This window comes from Bidens hawaiensis, unplaced genomic scaffold (genome assembly GCF_021521415.1).
Source record: "Bidens hawaiensis isolate Kalapana, Puna unplaced genomic scaffold, B.hawaiensis_p1.1 tig00028030_1, whole genome shotgun sequence".
NCBI classification, from domain to species: Eukaryota; Viridiplantae; Streptophyta; class Magnoliopsida; order Asterales; family Asteraceae; genus Bidens; species Bidens hawaiensis.
The window spans coordinates 99,423-119,169 of record NW_027494552.1 but is presented as its reverse complement, the minus strand read 5'-3'; the positions used below and the strand labels follow the sequence as shown (position 1 = coordinate 119,169).

The following is a 19,747-nucleotide window of genomic DNA, read 5'->3' as shown; positions in this document are numbered from 1 at the left end:
ATGATCGGGTTGTCAAGTGACATCCAAATTAGCCGTTAAAAAAATAAAAGAAAATAATTAAGGGGGTTAACATGAAGGAACTTTTAGCAATGGGAACTTAAAACGTTTAAGGTGGACCGCTAGGGGCTCCGTCTGTACGGACTCGTGGCCGGCTCGGGCTACTTTTAACCAGTAGAGGCCGCATGCAAAATACCCGATGTTACTTAGGTGTTCGTTAAAAAAAACAACGAAGGAACTTAAAACGTTCAAGGGTTATCCCACAATTCAAAACCTTACGGCGTCGTTCTCGTTCGTCCCTCGCTGCTCACATTTTAAGCAACCAAACTCACTCACCGTCCGGCGAGCTGGTCTTCCACTGGAGTAACCTATAATACGACGTCGTTTTAGAAACAATGAGATTCAATTTCGACATACCAGAACCTACCACCACCAACACCACCCAAGTCCTAACCCTAACACCAACACCATCACCATCACCATCACCGTCACCGTCACAATCACCGTCTACTCCGTCAACAGGTGAAGTGGAATGGCTTCCTCTTCAAAACCACCCCGTTTTCTCCACCTCCAATTCTTCAAATAATAATAATAATATTATTCAGAGGAAGCGGAATCTTATGGCGTGGGACGGAGCCTCTCGCTTATACTACTGGAATGTAAACACGCAGTCTCTGCATCGGCTTTCGCTACGGTTCGGCGTACCGGATTCGACTTCTATTCTCGCCGCTTCGCCTTCAAAGGTTTGATGTTTTATGGTTAAAATGTTAATAGTTAGGGTTTTGCTGTAGTTGCCCATTGAACTATGTTTGAGCCTACGAGTGACCAATAAACGAAACCGAAATTAACCCAAAACTGATTTAACATAAATCGGTTATCGGTTTTTATTGTACCCTTGGTTAATAAAAATTAACCGAACAGAACAATTCGTATTTTCATATATTTCTAGCTTTTATATCCCCATTTCACGTATTTATATCTCCGCTTCATGTATTTATAGTTTTATACCTTCGTTTCATGTAACTTTAAGCAAAATTTTCGGCTCAAGTTTGGTTTTGGTTATTAACTGGAGTTCACTGAACCGAAAATCGACAAACTAACGGAATAAATCGATCCATGTAGCCGAAAATCAATTGGTAATATATATATTAATCGATAACTTCGGTTTCACTGGGCTAATATATAGATTAACTGAATAACTGGACTGAATTGTGCACACCCCTAGACTTTAGCGAACTGGTCGGCGGGAAGTTCGTTTATGTTCTTTTGTTTAATAAACATGAACAATGAATGTCGTTCGGTTAATTAAATGAATGAACACAGAGGCCATGCTCGTATAATTATGTTTGTGAACATTTGATAATGTGTTCATTTACATCCGTTTATGCTTGTTCATTAAAACTTTCGAATATTTTAAATGACTTCTAATATCATCATATAGATTTAAGCAAAAGTATTAACAATTAAACAAGAGTATAAATGAGTATTATGTGATTACTTTATATGTGAATTAAACCTATAAATATGAATGTTAATAAAAACACCAACACAAACTCGTGAACCGTTCGCGAACGGCTTTATATATGAACGAATACGAACAATAAATTTTGTTAGGTTAGGTGTTTGTGAACAGTTGCTTGTCTGATAAAAGCTTAATGGATGGACGCGGACAAGGCTTTTTTTGGTTTGGTTTGGTTTGGTTTGTTTTGTTTAGAGCCCTGTAACCGAGAATGTGTTTTGTACACACTAGGTATTGCGACCTGACGTGGAGCTTAATTTCATGGTAGATAAAATTACAATTAACAGACACGGATCAGCGTTGCTCTTAGAAGGATCAAATGGATTATGTGTTATGTACCTGTATGGGCGTTCTTCATCAAAAGATAGTGCTGTTATATGCAGGTAATTAAATAAATATTAACCTTGCAATCTAAATTGCTTTTGTTATATTGCTGCACTTGAAAACACTTTCATTCTACTGATCTGCAGGACGATATCTGTTGGCTCAGATCTGTACCTCAACACGAACAATGCTATACGAACTTTGAAAGTTTCATGGCACCCTTATAGTGATACTCATCTTGGAATTCTATCTTCTGATTCAGTTTTCAGGTCTGCAATGAATTTTCATGTCTCATTGGTTGTTTTATTTAGTTGTTGTTTATGACTGTATCTCGCATTTTGTAGGCTTTATGATTTGTCCTCAGCTATTGAGCAACCAGAGCAAGAATATTACTTACAGCCTGTTTCACGTGGTAGATCAAGGAATGCCTCATCAATATGCCCTGTTGACTTTTCTTTTGGTGGTGATCATTTGTGGGATCGATTTAGCGTATGTTGGCTTTTGATTGTTTTTACATTTTAACATGCTTTTGCTATATCTATTGCTCAACTACTCATAATGTTTGATTCTGCAGGTTTTTGTTTTATTTAGTGATGGTGCAGTTTACATTCTATGTCCTGTTGTCCCTTTTGGGAGGTAAAGGTGCAAACTTGAAATTATATATGTTCCTTTCTAAACAAGATGGTTTGATTTAATTTATTTATGTATGTCGTTACAGTGTGTACAAATGGGAGTCCGTATTGGAGATTTATAGTGATGCTCAGATATTTGGACTGAATTCTGGTAGCTCAAAAGCCTCTAGTAATGCCACCCTGGCAATTTCTTGGCCAGAAGCCACATTTCCTGAATTGTCTAAACAAGCAGCAGAAGGCGGGAATCAACCTGCATTAAAATCTTACCCTTATGCTCTATTTGATGCATCAGTTTCATTGCAGGTATCCCTCTTTAACTACTTTTAGTATTATTTAAAAGAAACGTCACACAGTTTTTATAAAACTTAGGGACCTTTGCATAAAGTGTACCATGGAAATGAAGAAGATACTGAATTCAAAGTTACTGAGTGTGAGGGTCGAGCTGTCAGTTTCCTTTACAAGGCAGTAAGCAAAGATTCAATCCTTGTTACGGTTTGGAGCGGCGGGCAGTTACAAATAGATGCATTAGCTGATGAAATACAACCTGTTTGGATGGTGGGTAATCATCCACGTATATCTGTTGATTCTCAGAACCGAATAGTCGGTTTTGCCATGATTTGTGAAACACAATCCAATGAGCTATCAGTTATGTCGTTTGAACAATCGTCTGATAAAAACATCTGTTTGGGATTCACCCCCGTTGTTGAAATTGGCCACTATCGATTTAGCCCTTCCCGGGAAAACCGAGACTGGCTCCATAATTTCATTGTTTATTGATCCACTCATTCCCGAGAGAATATACTGTGTTCATGATGGAGGCGTGGATTCAATAGTGTTGCATTTTCTTCCTTTCACTAATCAGAAGAACGGGATAGATGATGACATGAGACCCCCTACTGTGCAGTCGGTTCTCAATACGTGCCAGGTGGAATCCTCGGTGTCGTCTCTATATGGTTTTGTGGCGTTGGCGGATTCGTTTGGATGTTGTTGGATTGTGGGACTCACGTCTGGTTTTGAATGCATTGTCGTTGGGATGGAAAGTTGGAATCTTTTGCTTCCTGCTCGTGTTGATAAAGAAAAGAAATATGAAAGTTTGGAAGAAAATGTTGGTACCGGAGATGCTACTATTATAAGTAAAGAATTACTTGCCGGCCCGAAAGTGGTTATTGTGCCACCTACCTCACCGAACCCTGTTGCTGCTGACTCTATTGAAGGGAGGTCAACTCTTCATCAGTACTTCAAGCTTTTTCATGAGAACTATGTTGAGTATGCACATAAGGTAAGCTGACAGTTTTGACCTTTTACTTACAAATTGGTAAATATTAACTATTTTTTAAAACTGTTTTTGGAGTTTGAAATTCTTGATGCTTTATGTGGTTTCTTAGGTTTATTTTGAGCTCAAACACCATGGACCGCAACTAAAGAAAATCATTGACGAACAACATGCTCGGCTACGTGAGGCGCAACAAAAGCTGGCGAAAGTTGAAGAGAAACAAGAAAAGTTGGAAAACCGATTAGATCGTGCAATTGAGACTCATGGCGTGTTGGAAGAATGGTTGATAAACCTGAGAAACCTACCAGGAATCCACAAGAAACCATTGTCGAAAGCAGAGCGGGAGTTCAAGATGGAGCTTGGTAAGTTGTTTTCAAATATCATCTTTCTTCTTGTTTGACCAAGTCAACCCATTTTGAAGATGGTTTTGTTTGTTTTATGCAGACAGATTTAGAGGATTGGAATTAGACGCGCTGCACACGACTATAGAAGCTATAAACGGTCGAATAAAAAAGATATTCTTCTTTTTCTCCGCAAACCAAAAGACCAAATCAAAGAAGGCAGATTGCACTTGCAGGGAGGAGGAAGGGGAATGCTGAAGATGATGAGATCTCCCACCTCAAATCCGCAATCGCAAAGCTTTCTTTGGTCAACAGTGAAAACACCAAAAAAGTCAAACTTGTGGATTCAGCTTTGAGAAACCGCGAAAGCACAAGTTGAGGAAAGGTAACATGCTACAACTTCGTTCGAAATCAAGAATTATGTTATTACTAGCTTTGAATGATTGTTAAATGCTGAATAACTTTTGTGTTGGCATTTTTGATTTTGAGTTCACCTTTAAACCTCCAAAGTTGCCTAGTGTACGCTCTTCAAGAAATAGTGAAATTATATGCCCTACTTTAAGTGCCCGTTCGGTCTGGTCTAAAACCGACCAAAAACTGAAACTTCGGTTTTTAGTTTTTTGAAAAGCGTTCGGTTTAGTTTTCCCAATTTTTGCTATTGTAGGTTGAAAATTTTCTACCGATAAAGTTGACTAATAAAACAATGAACCCTGGTCTAAATATATTGTTAAATATATTTGAGTTACACGTCTATTAAATATTTATTAGCTAAAATAAAAAATAAAAATCTATACATTCGATTTGGTAATAATAACTAATTGATTATTATACTTATGGGCTAAATATTTGTGTTACGTACCTATTGAATTTTTATACATTACTTAATATATAAATTAAAATTTATAGATTCGCTTCGGTTATTCGGTATTTATTACATGCAAAACCAAAACCGAGCAGTAAGTTCGGTTTTTATAAAAAACATAAAACCTTTTTTTTTTTTTTGGTTTTGGATAGTTTTTTTAGCTTTCATTCACTGATTAGGTTGGTACGCACCTAATTTAAGATGACAAGTCTTAAGTAATGCTACTCTATAATGCTTATGATTCTTAGCTTAAATGGTTGAGTTGATGCATCAAAAAACTTTAATAAAACGAGGAATGTATTATGTTCAAGTCACACCTGGTATTGTGTTCAAGTCACACCTACCCGTGACAAAGAATATGGAGTTTCATGTTGGCCAGCCAACGTGGTTTTATCACATATGATGGGTTTCCTCCCGAGGCCCAAGGGTGATCTCCGGTACTCGGAAAATATTTGATGAGCGGGTGGGCTAGTGGCCCTTGACCTGTGATCCGTTAGTGATCCAAATTAGTCATTAAAAATTAAATAATACTCTACTCTAATAGTATAGCCAATTATATAAATATATTATAGCAATAAATGAATACAGGCCTTGATATTATATAGATAAGTTATTGGGCTAAGATATAATAAGTATGTCACTGACAAACCCTAATTGATTCATTCACCTATATATATATATCATCATACGCACAAATTAGGAAACCCACTATCAACATTCTAACCAACACATACGCTTTATCCTTCTATTACCTTTGCATGGCGAATCCGTTTCATGAAGATATAATATTTGTAATATTGTCAAGATTGCCCGTAAAATCATCGGCTCGTTTTCGGTGTGTATGCAAATCATGGCTAAAGTACATAAACGATCCTTACCTTCATACCATTCATGTCAAAGAAGAACCCACACCAATATTGTTTCAACTTGTTCCTTGTGGTGCTCCGGATTACATCAAGATCAGTTTTTTGCATGGTGCTACTAGTCTGCGAAAGAAGCCGGTTTTGGAGTTGGATTTTAAGCGTCACTTGTTCGGGTATTTGCGACTTGGTGCATGCAATGGGCTAATCATGGTGTGTACTAGACATGAACTCCACATCTCTGAAGGCATGTATCGGTTTGCACTTATCAATCCTCTTAAGAAAGAACGTTGTGATTGCCACCCATCCCGACCAAGATGATTGGATAAATTGACTCGTATTGTTCATACTACTGGGCATCAGGGATTGGTTTTGACGATTCCACCAACACTTTAAAGACAGTGTTTTTCGCTAACTTAGACCCAGAGGCTTATGTGCCATGCACCATGGTTCATTCTTCGGGATCGAGCTTTTGGCGAGAGGTAGCCCAAAAACCTGCTTATCCGATAAAGGGTGGAGGTGTATTTGCTCATGGACGTTTGCATTGGTTGGCGTATGCGTTCGATACATTCTCTATTTCTGTCACTGACAGAAGAATATTAGTCTGGTTTGATGTGAAGACAGAGGAATTCGGTTTAACCGACCACCCTCCCAAGCCAGAAGAAGGAGACAGTTGGTTTGACTATAATGAGTTAGTTTATTTAAACGGTCAACTTGGATTTTCGTATTACGGCCCCTATGGTATCAAGATCTGGATATTGAAGCAACACGAAGAATGGGTGTTGCACTGTTCCTTTAATATCAGTCCTATTCAGCCGCCACCATATAACACACATGATTTGAAACTTTTGGGTTGTTGGAACAACGATGATGACATATTATTGAGGAGCCACAATCTAATGGAACGGTTGTTGGTTTACACCCTCAAAACTGGTGATTTGAGAGAAGTTTATTGCGGCGATTCATGTAGAGGATCGATCCAAATGTACCAAAGCAGCAGCTTGTTTTTGCTCCCCACAAATGCTTTATTGATGATATGATATGAACTTATAATATTTCAAAATCTTGTTCTTGTTTGTTAGTATAATGGATTACCTTGTTTGGTTGAGGGTAATAATTAAACTAGAAAGACGATATGTGTAGTGATAGTTACTGATACGTATAATTATTATACAGTTAGTCGTGCACAGCTAAAGAAGGGGATAACCATAAACGGTGAACGCAACCGTCTTGAAGTGAGTTTCTAGCCCCACTTCATTTTTATGTTTTCGGGGCTGTGTGCATACTCGATGTGATAGTTAATACACTTACCTTAAGTGGTAAGTGTATGCCTTGTATGATTTATGTATGATGATTGCTTGACGGTGCGTGAACGATCTTCGGATATTGCATGTACCGTCAGGTGGTAGAAAAAGACATGATTGATAAGTATGATGTAAGATATGATGTATGTATGAATATAAGATGTATGCATAATGCATGTATGTTATGATGATGGCACGTGAACGCTCTTCGGAGATTGCACGTATTGTCAAGGAAAGTATGTAAGAACAGGTACGGTACAGTTGCATGAAACAACGGGACTTGACCCTAATAATATCTGTGATGGTAGGGACCAGACCCTAATAATATCTGTGATGGTAGGGACCAGACCCTAATAATATCTGTGATGTTGGGGACCAGACTTTATAATATCTGTGATGTTAGGGACCAGACCTTTATAATATCTGTGAGGTTATAGAGCGGAAGGCTCTTTAAATAGGATGGATAGTTACGTATGAAAAGTAAGTATGAATGATGTACACCCCTTCGGGCACGTGTGCAAGTATGTGAACAGATTGTATGTCGTATGATTAACTATAGCTCCTCAGCGTAGCTGACTTTTAGTATGCACGCAGGTGAGTAGAATGAGGCAACTTGCTTGAGGGGAACCACATGGCATGGAATTGAAGACTCTGGCATCTCCATGAAGTGTTATGTTATGATGATTAAAAGACAATGTTTTATGTTTTAAATAATTTGAATGCCCGTTAAGACAACAAAGTATGGTTTTGTAAGATGATGGTTTGAATGTTTTAATATTCCGCGAATGTTTTTATTAACTCTGATATTATGAACTGTGTTTATGAGTAAATCCAACACCAAAGTAGGGCTACCGGTAACGGGGCCTTACATGATTAAAGTGGCTTAGAAGGTTTTTAATCATATACTTAGTATTTAGGTTTAATCATTACAATGTTTTTTTAAGATAAACGGGTAAAATAAACGAGTCAGCGACCACGTCAACTGGTTAATGACAACTCATCGTCCCCGTCGACTGATTAATGACAAGTAAGCGGCCACGTCACTAATGACTTACGTCTGGTTAAGTTTTCGTTAACTTTGCATTCACTGGGATTATTTTTTTGCCATTTCAATAGTCGGAACTTATATTTGCCAATTGGGCATAGTTTAAATTATATGAAGCCAATTTTTCATAAAATATTGGCTAAAAAACATTGAACCTAGGCCTAAATTATTTTGTTAAACAATAACTGATCGAATACTATAAATTTTGATTAAAATACTTGAGTTATATATCAATTAAATTTTTATTAGTTACTTAAAATGAAAAATAAAAATCTATAAATTCGTTTCGGTAATAACTAATTGATTATTATACTTATGGGCTAAATATTTCAGTTACATCTATCAAATTTTTATACATTACTTAATATATAAAATTAAAATATATACATTCAGTTCGGTTTTATAACATGCAAAATCAAAGCCGAGCGGTAAGTTCAGTTTTTATAAAAACATAAACCAAACCGTCAGTTTTCTTATTTTAGTATTGTTTTTTCGATTTTGGATCAACTTTTTAGCTTTCATGAACACCCCTAACTTAAGTTGGCAAGTCTTAAGTAATACTATACTCTATAATGCTAATGATTCTTACCTCAAGTTGTTAAGTTGATGCATCAAAAAAGTTTACTTTATAAAAGGGAAGGTATTGTGTTCAAATCCCCCCGTAATAAAGAATATGAGGTTTCAGATTAGATCAAGGTTTTCTCATTTATGATGGGTTCTTCTTGAGATCAGTGGCGGATCCAAGAAAATTTTCTCACACGGGTCAGAAATTTTTTGTATCCGTACACAGTTAACCATCGCTATGTAAATTTTTTTTGGTCCGGTTCGATCATCGGGTCGGGTCGAATTGTGTCTATAGAAAAAATGATAATCAAAATAAAGAATTATATAACAAAAAAAGTATGAGAAACTTCATTATAAATGCATAATTATTGAACAATATATCTAGCTTTGTTCTATACGGCTTTCATTTTCTGAAATCTAAGCAAAACATCATAGTTTGGCATTTATAAGCAGGTTTTTTCTTAATGAAATAAATAAAACCATCATTTAAACTCTCACTACCCATATGATTACGCTAATCGGACTTTACGTACTCCATCGTCGAAAAGCAAATTCAACGCATACGGTTGCAATGAGTAGTAATGGTACGAGAGCTAACTTCAATTAACGAATAAACAATACACCAATGCAAATGAAGTATGTGAGCGTGAGCAAAATAATGTATAGCCGAAACAATTTTTTTTTATTTAACGAATAAACAAAACACTTAATCCATTAAATTTACCTGACCTATTACTTTCGCCATCATACTTCTTCTTTTTAGTTAGCTTACATGTAGATTAAGTTGGGAGTCTGAAACTTGCGCTTAAAAAGTAAGCATATATTAATTGAGCATTTGAGCTTAAACTTGTTTCATATTAAACACAAATTTAGTTGGTGTTATTTTATATACATTTATATAATTAAAGTTGTAAATATGTAAAAAAAATTATTAATGCCGGTCTCAAATTTGTTCTTGAAATTCCAACAGGGTAGTTGTGCGTTCTCGAAATCAAACAGGGTCGGAGTCAAAACTATACAGGGGTCGGTCGAGATTTTAACACATATATACTTGTAAAAAAAAATAAAAATTCACAGGGATCGGCTGACACCCCTACTCAAACTCAAAGGGTGGCTACGCCACTGCTTGAGATTGATCTCCGGTGCTTCCGTTAGTGATCCAAATTAAATTACGAATAAACATATTAATAAATACATACCGGGCCTTGATTATATTATAATGATAAGTTATTGGGCCTAATTGATTCATTCAACTATATATATATCATCACCGGTCATCATTCATGAAACGCACAAATTATTAGTAAACCCACTATCAACATTCTAATCAATACATAGGCTTTAACCTTGTATTACCTTTGCATGGCGAATCCGTTTCATGAGGATATAATATTCGGAATATTGTCAAGACTGCCCGTAAAATCATTGGCTCGTTTTCGGTGTGTATGCAAATCATGGCTAAAGTACATCAACGATCCTTACCTTCGTACCACATTCATGTCAAAGAAGAACCCACACCAATATTGCTTGAACATTGTCCACGTGGTAACACCAAGATCAGTTTTTTGCATGGTACTACCGGTCTGCGAAAGAAGCCGGTTTTGGAGTTGTGTTATAAAGGTCACTCCTTCGGGTATATGCTACTTGGTTCATGCAATGGGCTAATCCTGGTGTGTAATGACCACCCCACCACCGAAGGCATGTATCGGTTTGCACTTATCAATCCTCTTAAGAAAGAATGTTGTGATTTGCCACCCATCCCAACCAAGACGATTGGATTAACTGGATCGTGCGGTTCATACTACTGGGCATCAGGGATTGGTAATCTTGACGATTCCACCAACACTTTAAAGACGGTGTTTTTCGCTAACGTAGACCCAGAGGCTCATGTGCCATGCACCATGGTACGTTCTTCAGGATCGAGCTCTTGGCGAGAGGTAGCCCAAAAACCTGCTTATCCGATAAAGGGTCGAGGTGTATTTGCTCATGGACGTTTGTACTGGTTGTCGTATCCGTTCGATACATTCTCTATTTCTGTCACTGACAGAAGAATGTTAGTCTGGTTTGATGTGAAGATAGAGGAATTCGGTTTAACCGACCCTCCCAAGCCAGAAGAAGGAGGCCGTTGGGCTGACTACAATGAGTTGGTTGTTTTAAACGGGCAACTTGGATTTTCGTATTACGGCCCCTTTGGTATCAAGATATGGGTATTGAAGCAACACGAAGAATGGGTGTTGCACTGTTGCTTTGATACCCGTCCTATTCTGCCGCCTCCGTTGTATGACGAATATGATAATTTGGAAATTTTGGGTTGTTGGAACAACGACGGGGACATATTATTGAGGAGCTACGATTCAGGGGATCGGTTGTTGGTTTACACCCTCAAAAGTGGTGATTTACGAGAAGTTGATCGCGGGGATGATGCTTGTGGAGGATGGATCCGAGTGTACCAAAGTAGCAGCTTGCTTTTGCTCCCCACAAGTGATTGAAGATATGAACTAATTCTAAAATTTTAAAGTCTTGTTCTTGTTTGTTAGTATAATGGATTACCTTGTTCGTATTTTCACAACCAACTTTGATAAGAAATTTGGAAAGAGTGATGTTTGTAACAAGACAGGTTTAGGCTTCATGATATATGTTCATATATTTTAAAATTCTTTTGTCTAATCTAAATAAAAAATTCTTTAATAATTCTTTCTTATTTTGTTTTTTTATATGAGATTACAATATATAAAATAAAAATTAAAAATATAAAAAGATAAACAATAGAAACATAATTTGATTATAATAAGGAAACTAAATATAAGATAAACTTAAATAATAATACTAAACTTATTATTAATATAATGACAGAATTACAAATTTTGTCCTTTAAAAAAAGCCAAAAACCGGTTCGTGTCCTTTTCTAAGTTTCATTGCAGGCGGTGTACTTTAAACTTTTTTTTTCTACACGTTATGTCCTTTACGCTAACTGGGTTAGAAAAACTCAGTTAAATGCCCTCACGTGAGACGCATGTGAGGGCATTTTTGTCTTTTCACCTATACCTGCAACTTCTTCAATATAACATTCATCTTCCTCAATATGACATTCATCATCTTCAGAACTACCACCATCACCAACCAGCCACCACATGCCACCACCGCCATCACCACCCATCACCTGCTGGATCAAACGTATCTGGTGACGACGTATTCCGCACCAATTCCGAATCGACCGGCTCATCTTTCACCAAATTCATGTCACTCCTCGTCTCTAATAAACCGTCAATCGAGCTCGTAAACACCGAGGAGGAAGTAATAATATTATTATTATTATCATCCGGTACAGTTTCCTCCGACGATTATATTATATTTTGAGTTTCTTTGTTTGTTAGATCTGCGAAACTCTATCTATTAACAACGGAAGGAATATGAACAGATAAGGTCAGCCCAGTTCACCGGAAAAACGAGCTCCGGTTAACGGTTTTCCGGTGGGTTAACCTCCAGTGTTTAAGGGTGATGACCTGCCACCACTGATCTGAGTGGTGGCAGTGTTGATGGATGGATGCTTCGGCGAATATTGCCGACGGCTGATATGGTTTTCCGGCAAATGGCCGATGGTCTGTATCCGTTGAAGGTCATGAACGGCGGGGGTTGTGGTGGTGTGATGAAGAAGGTGATGGTTAGCAGGTCAGTGTTGATGACGAAGGGCGCCGGTGTTTGATGGCTGCCGGCCGGAACTCGTTTTCCGATGACGGTGGTGGTTTTTGCGGTGGATGGTGGTGGTTGGACGGCGGCCGGCGGCGCAGGAGGATTTGGGATGGTGGTTAGGGTTAGGGTTTGGTGAATTGCAGGTTTGTGGGAATTGGAATTGGAATTGGAAGAGGAAGATTTGAATGTGTTTCTCCATTGATGTTAGGGTTTGATGCTACCAGATGCACTGAAGAAGAAGAAGTTGCAGGTATAGGTGAAAAGACAAAAATGCCCTCTCATGCGTCTCACGTGAGGGCATTTAACTGAGTTTTTCTAACCCAGTTAGCGTAAATGACATAACGTGTAGAAAAAAAAAGTTTAAAGTACACCGCCTGCAAGGAAACTTAGAAAAGGACACGAACCGGTTTTTGGCTTTTTTTAAAGGACAAAATTTGTAATTCTGTCTAATATAATAGGATCGTATCAATAGTAACTTCATAATTGATTATCTCTTCATTGTGTCAATTTAAATACACAACATGCGTACGCAATAGTTACTTCATATTATAATCAAATTGTAACAGTATTGAGGTTAAAAGTGAAAAAGTTAATGATAAAAAGAAAAATGGGTAGAAAATAATATACATTCAAACATAATGTACAAAATAGAAAGATTGGCGTACAACTAATGATGCACACTAAGGTTGTAATATATATATATATATGTAGGGTAAGGATCCTAAGAGAACCCTTTGCAAATTGAGAACTTTGAGAACTATTTTTGACCACTAAAAACACATTTGAAAAAAATATTTAAAAAAATCATAAAACAAAAAATAACAAAAATTTTAAAAAAGTAAAAAAAACCAAAAATCTTATATTTAATTCCGGTTTCATTAAAAAATAAAAAAATAACAAAAAAAACGTCGTATAGAGGTGATCGACACTTTCTCCCGTAGAAAGCTTCAAACGGAGCAGCTTTAATAATGGAGTGATAGCTATTATTATAAGAAAATTCAGCTAGTGGTAGATGAGTGTCCCAACTCTTTCTGAAATCGAGAACAGATGCTCGCAACATATTGTAACATTCGTTACTTTTCAAACCCGAAAACTCGACCCATTTCAAATTTTCGGGTTTGTTTCTATTTAAATTTATATATTTTTATAATATTATTAATTAATCTCAATTTTCATTTATATATTTTATGTGATCATTTCTATGCAATTATACATTTCACCACCTTTGTAGTATTACATACCCATTTAAAACATTCATAATCAAGATCAAATATTTAAGTACATGTCCCATGCAATATACTATAATTATTATTTAACTACAACTACTACTTTTATTTATTATTATTATTTTTATTATTATTATTATTATTAATTTTATTATTATCATCATATTTTCATATGTTACTTAACTAATAAAAACTAATAAATGTTTTAATTCAATAAAATTTTTAAAATAGTTAAACCTTTTGAATACCCTATTAAGCAATTTTTAATTGGTGTTTTAATTATATTAAGTATGATTAATTTTCATAATTTCCTTAAGACATAACAACTCTATATTTTCAATATAAAAGGAGGACAAATCCTTCATTATTTTCACACCTCAATCCATTCTTTTCTTAAGTTTAAGAGCACTAACTAGTAAGTTGTTACCAATTCAAGCATTGTATAACTTTTGTTTTAATTTTATCTTGAATGCTCATACTTGTTCATAAGTTGTTCTTCATGATCATGTTACTTTTATCGTAAAAATATTATATTTTTGTTTTAAGAATCATTATGATCATGGATATCCAATGTGAACACTTTGATTTTTCTAAAATCTTGGATCAAGCCTAGTTATTTTGCAATAACAAACATGAATATATATATTTATCTAAATCTTATGATTCGTTGATCATCATAACTTATAAACTTTCTGTAAATAAGATTATTTATAAAAAATTCTTTTATTTAAAATATTTTACAATAGATATAACATACTTCATATCTTTGAATTAATAAATGAGTAAATTAATTATTGTTTATTTTATTTCAACATAACTAATATTTATGAGAATTATTTAATTAATTATGTTACTTGGAAACAAATGTTTAATCATAAATTGTTATTAATATTATTATTTAATCTTATATTAATAAGTTATAATTATTTGTCTACAAATCATTCTTCAACTAATAAATATCAAATGATTTATATAAACTTTATTCATTTTTGTTAAACTCATTAAAAATCCCCAAGTCCCCATTTACCATTAGTTAATTAACATTATAATTCTGGTTACTAGTCCTTGATTTTTTTGTATCTTCGTTATTATTTATAGCTTCGTGAGATTCAATTGCTTCGTTTGTTAACTCGCTTTCGGTTATTTATTTCAAGTTGTCTCCAATATCAAAGGTGAGTTTCTCACAATCCCTTTTTACTCTTTTATTACTTTTGGGGGTAGCATATATATCCTATCCAAATTTTAATTTCGTTTATTCATTATTTACAAACTACAATTCGATACATGGACTTGTGTGTTTATTTGCTTACTTGCTCAAAGATTACGTGCTTATGGTTTCCTCATTAAGTATGATCATACGCCCACCTATGCACTCAGGACCTCGATGTTATGAGTGGAATAGGGACCCCCGATCCAAGTACGTTGGTTGTTACCAACGGAAAGGATACTTACTTGCGCTATTATCCGAGTACATTGGTGCACAATACCAAATGGAAAGGACCTTACTTGCTCATTTACACTTGTTCATGGAATTGTAGATTTTTATATACTTATATCATAACTTGTGTGAACTCACCAACTATTCATATAGTTGACCTTTATTTTATATATATGCTACTGGTACCTTATGTAGAGTATGCTGCCGTGACGAAGACACTAGAACTTAGGTTATATTAATAAATGGACAAGTGTTAATTTTTCTTATATTTCCCTTGTATTTCTTGTTGTAAACTTGATGCTTAAATTAATTAATGATAATATTGTCACTTAATAGTGTCACATGTGTTTTGAGCAATCTGTACGTCACACTTAGGCGTTTCCGCTTTAGCCGGGGTGTTACAGATTGGTATCAGATCCGTGACTATAAGATAGGACATTAGATGTAGTGTTCTAGTTAGTTATAGTTTATTTGCTTAATTTTTTAGGTTGCATGATTAGAAATTATGTGAGCTTTATTTGATTGTTCAATGCACATTATTTGGTTATTATTAATTTGTTTATGCCTCATGTACGCAAATACTATTATACTGATGATTCAATTACTTCAATTGCACAAGCACACACAAGTCCAAGGCTTATGCCTAAAAATAAAGAGTTTTCCAACATTTTCAATTACTGATTTTTATTGTGGTGTTCCGATATTTATTCTTTTTAAAGATGGTTCTATATGGCGGGTATGTAGTAAACTGTAAGGGGGACGTGCCTGTTTTCCGAAACTCTTGACACCAAGGTTATTGAAACCTAAGGATAAGCAATGCGTATAAATCCCAATCAGACGCGGGACCCGGTTGCTTACTTGGAGAGTTAGGAAAGAGCATGAACTTTATTAAGCCAAAGCATACCACTTTTAACACCATGTGAATCACAACTTTAAGTTTTCAAACACGACCATGTTCTCTTTGTGAAATGAATATGGTTGCACTCCTCTATGTTTTAGAATGTGTTTTAACTGGAAGTCTGTACACGAATACCCAGCTTTCGGTTAGATTTAATTACGCGTTTTTATACGAGAATAGTTAAGTTTTAAAAACAAATTTTGTGACACGTTTTCTTTATTTATACGCTCATTTATGGCTTAAACTTTTAAAAGTTTGCAAAGTAATAATCGAATTTCAAACGATTCATTTGTTATTTTACTATTACGTTTTAGAAATGAAAATTCGAAAGGTCATGGTGATACATGAATGGTCGAATTTCAATTCGATTACCTTATTTTCATATTCATTTACCCTTATGTTTTAGAAGTGAAAATTTAAAAAATTCATGGTGGTTTATGAACATTCGATTTTCAATTCGATTTCATTATTTATTGTAAGTTTAAAATTTTTTCCATATGATTATTCAATAATTTAAGAGATTTTCGTTTATTGAAAGGTGAAAATTCATGACGTTTCATGGGAATTCCAATTTCGATTTCAAATATTTTCATGCGATTTCTTTTCTTTTCTTGTATCTATTAGTCGTTTTCATACTTACGTCTCAAGTCACGCGAATTCTTCACGTTTCGTATCATGCTTCCTTGTTTTCCTAGTTGTCACACTCAACTCGCGAAATGACAATCCAAGTTATCAAGTAAATGGCCTCCGCGATCCAGATCACCCCATGTTTGACCGCACCCACCTTCATCGCTATAGTAAATTAAAATTCAAACCCAACACCATTCTTGGAAACACAAACCAAACCCAACTAAAGAGCCTCGCACAGAAACACGTCCTTTTTATAGTATGTGTAAATCCACCGCTTTACTTCCTTGAAACGTTGATATACTTCAATTTGTGATAGATTTAATTAACACTTATTGCTAAAACCTACCCAAACTCAACACCACTCACCCATCTGCAAGACATGTACATAACAATTTGTCTCAATCACATGTTTAACCTCATGCTTCAAGCCTACTAACATTGTGGTGACCTTAGCACACTCACCATACTTTGGAAGGCCTAACTTATTTCCGCCATCCAATACCCTAACTCCGCATCCTTTGTCAACCTTATACGATTTTTCGGTTTCAATACTTAGAATTTACAAAACTCATCAAACTCGTATACATTTTCTTTTGCATATTTTTTCTATATTTTATTTCTTTTACTAACACCTCGTACCAAATCCCAAATCCTTAGTTATTTTAATCTTCAGTCAAATTGATTTTCTTTAAAAAGAATTTATTACCTATATTATTATTATTATTAAAGTTATTAATATTACCATCATTATTAATATTACTACTACTATTGTTATTAGTACCATCACCGTCACCATTATTATTATTATTACGGTAATTATCAATATGATTATTATTAGAATTGTTATTATTATTATTGTTAATATTTTTTTATTATTATTGATATTAGTAATATTATTATTACTAGTATCATCGTCACTACTATTATATAATAATATTTAAAGTAAAATATTAGCTTCAAACAAGTTTTGAGTCATTTTAAAACTATTTTTTTATTCAATAATATTTTTTTATTATTATTATGATTAGTAATATTATTATTACTAGTATTATCTTCACCTCTACTAATAATGTAATTATTATTTCAAACCGTATTAAAAGTAAACTTTTTATTTCAAATAAATCTTTAGCCCTTTTGAGGCTATATTTCATTCAACAAGTCAGGTTATTTGACAATTTTTTTCCTAGGCAGTTGGCCAAAAGAAAACATTTATTTTTATGTTAAGATTTCATAAAATTCTCAAGCTTTAGCGTTAGTTAAAAACGTTTTTCCTAACTAAAATAAAACAATCATATTTCACCATGAGATATAAAAACACCACGATTTACAACCGATGTGATATATCCCTTCCCTTCTTTCCCCTTCATTAACGCCAATGAGTTTTGGCTATGAAATCATGGCACCACCTTCCACGACAACCTTCATGCCACAAACAAACCTATATTCGAGAAGACAAGTGTCGCAAGCTACATTTACTTTTCTTTATTTTTCTCTTTCACGTATGTTTCGAACTTACCCAAAGTGACTTTTACATCCACTTCTTTAGAATATTGTTTACGTAGTTTATTTTTATTGTCCATTGATTTTGGATCCATATTCGTTTGTATTTTTACGAAACGTAAATTCGTACATCATACTTACTCGCTTTGCTAAATTGGGTTACTTTGTTATTTCAAATCTCGTGGTTTATGACTCATTTTTTTCTTAAAAATACCCGTTAAGTGAAAAGTGAGATTATGAACATTTATGTGTACATAGCTACCTAATAGAAACCGTGTTTTCATGATATTTTTACATTTGAATATTTGTGACCAACTCTCTCTTAATAAATTCGTTTACTTTGAACCAGAATTGTGTCCCATGTACATGCCGAGTTTATGTTATGTTATTTATTACACAAAATGATTTGTATTATTCGTTTACTTCTCTTCCACGCAATCTTTTATTTGAACCATTTGTTTGTTCGTGATTTCATCAATCTGAGACAAATGCATTATTTTGCTTTAAAAAAAAATTCAATTGTTTACTTTGATAAACTCAAGGTTATTATTGGAAAATTTCTTTTTATAGACCTATGTGATTTTGATATTAAAATTTCGTTCACCCATTTCACTTTATTATAAATTTACATGTTCGTAAGATGTAATTTTTTATTCATCTCAATGTTGCCGCTAGTTACGTTGAATATTATTCAGAGATTTACATTCGTTAAACTTTTTGATATTTTGATATATAACAGTTTCGTTTATCTAATCTATTCTCGAACCCAATGCGTTATCAAATTTACATGTTCATATTTCGTTGGTTAAATGCTACGTTTACCTACCACGTTATTCTCGATCCCAATATTTCAATTACATGTTACGATGGTTATAATTCTAAATGTTTCATTCTTTAATTTCATTACCTCGTTTATTTCGTTTTCAACATCGTTCATTTGGTTTAGACATAATGATTCTATTTACTTGACTTAGTGTTTTAACGTTGTCCTTGGCCTGAACGGTCTAATTTATTTTGTAATCTTTTTACCCTTTTAATTCATTGTTTTTTTGAAGTTCTATATGAAAATATTTTTTTTTCTTTATCTAAGGTCTATGTCTTAAAACCACATAATAAAGCAATTTATATGGGCCATCCGACGATAGAGGTAATTACGGGTTGACACGTAATTATCAAAGTCCTCGCATGGAAAATATAATAAGTACGATTGTGTGAAATAACTCGGAACTTGAAATGATTTTTGGAGAACGGGGCAAATAAAATATGATAAGGGCATGGTGGATACGTCGCTGATACATCCTATATATAAGTGTCCTTCATATTTCCTATTTGTGGCGTTCTTTTGGGTCATTCAAAGATCTACGTTATTTTATTTTAATTGTGCATGTATAAAATTGCTAAAGTTTCCAACAACTCCGTTTATTAGTTGTTCTCTTTTAATTTTTTTTATTTTTATTCTAATTTCGGGATAAAATTTTGAAAAGTTGTAAGTCCTGTAACATTCGTTACTTTTCAAACCCGAAAACTCGACCCATTTTAAAATTTCGGGGTTGTTTCTATTTAAATTTATATATTTTTATAATATTATTAATTAATCTCAATTTCATTAATGTATTTTATGTGATCATTTCTATGCAATTATAC

The 19,747-nt window shown here is 34.3% G+C and overlaps 2 protein-coding genes and 1 pseudogene across 3 annotated transcripts; all 3 read left to right on the top strand.

Moving 5' to 3' along the window:
• Positions 1 to 337: 337 nt before the first annotated feature.
• LOC143576227 (nuclear pore complex protein NUP88-like) lies at positions 338 to 4,718 on the top strand (annotated as a pseudogene). The gene is made up of 9 exons (XR_013142908.1): positions 338 to 740; positions 1,748 to 1,899; positions 1,987 to 2,109; positions 2,185 to 2,329; positions 2,415 to 2,476; positions 2,559 to 2,775; positions 2,842 to 3,751; positions 3,858 to 4,107; positions 4,190 to 4,718. The product of XR_013142908.1 is annotated as a nuclear pore complex protein NUP88-like (transcript).
• A 988-nt stretch (positions 4,719 to 5,706) lies between these two features.
• LOC143576225 (F-box protein At4g19940-like) lies at positions 5,707 to 6,848 on the top strand. The gene is made up of 2 exons (XM_077060367.1): positions 5,707 to 6,055; positions 6,172 to 6,848. Exons 1-2 carry the CDS (start codon positions 5,707 to 5,709, stop codon positions 6,846 to 6,848), a joined length of 1,026 nt encoding a protein of 341 aa, XP_076916482.1.
• Positions 6,849 to 10,175: 3,327 nt separating this feature from the next.
• Positions 10,176 to 11,210, top strand: LOC143576224 (uncharacterized). The gene has a single exon (XM_077060366.1). The coding sequence runs from the start codon at positions 10,176 to 10,178 to the stop codon at positions 11,208 to 11,210; it is 1,035 nt and encodes a 344-aa protein (XP_076916481.1).
• The last annotated feature ends 8,537 nt before the right edge of the window (positions 11,211 to 19,747 follow it).

Coding starts and splice junctions, on each gene's coding strand:
- LOC143576225 (XM_077060367.1), top strand. CDS start 5,707: ATGGCGAATCCGTTTCATGAAGATATAATATTTGTAATATTGTCAAGA. Junction 6,056..6,171: donor TGAACTCCACATCTCTGAAG/GCATGTATCGGT, acceptor ACTGGGCATCAG/GGATTGGTTTTGACGATTCC.
- LOC143576224 (XM_077060366.1), top strand. CDS start 10,176: ATGGCTAAAGTACATCAACGATCCTTACCTTCGTACCACATTCATGTC.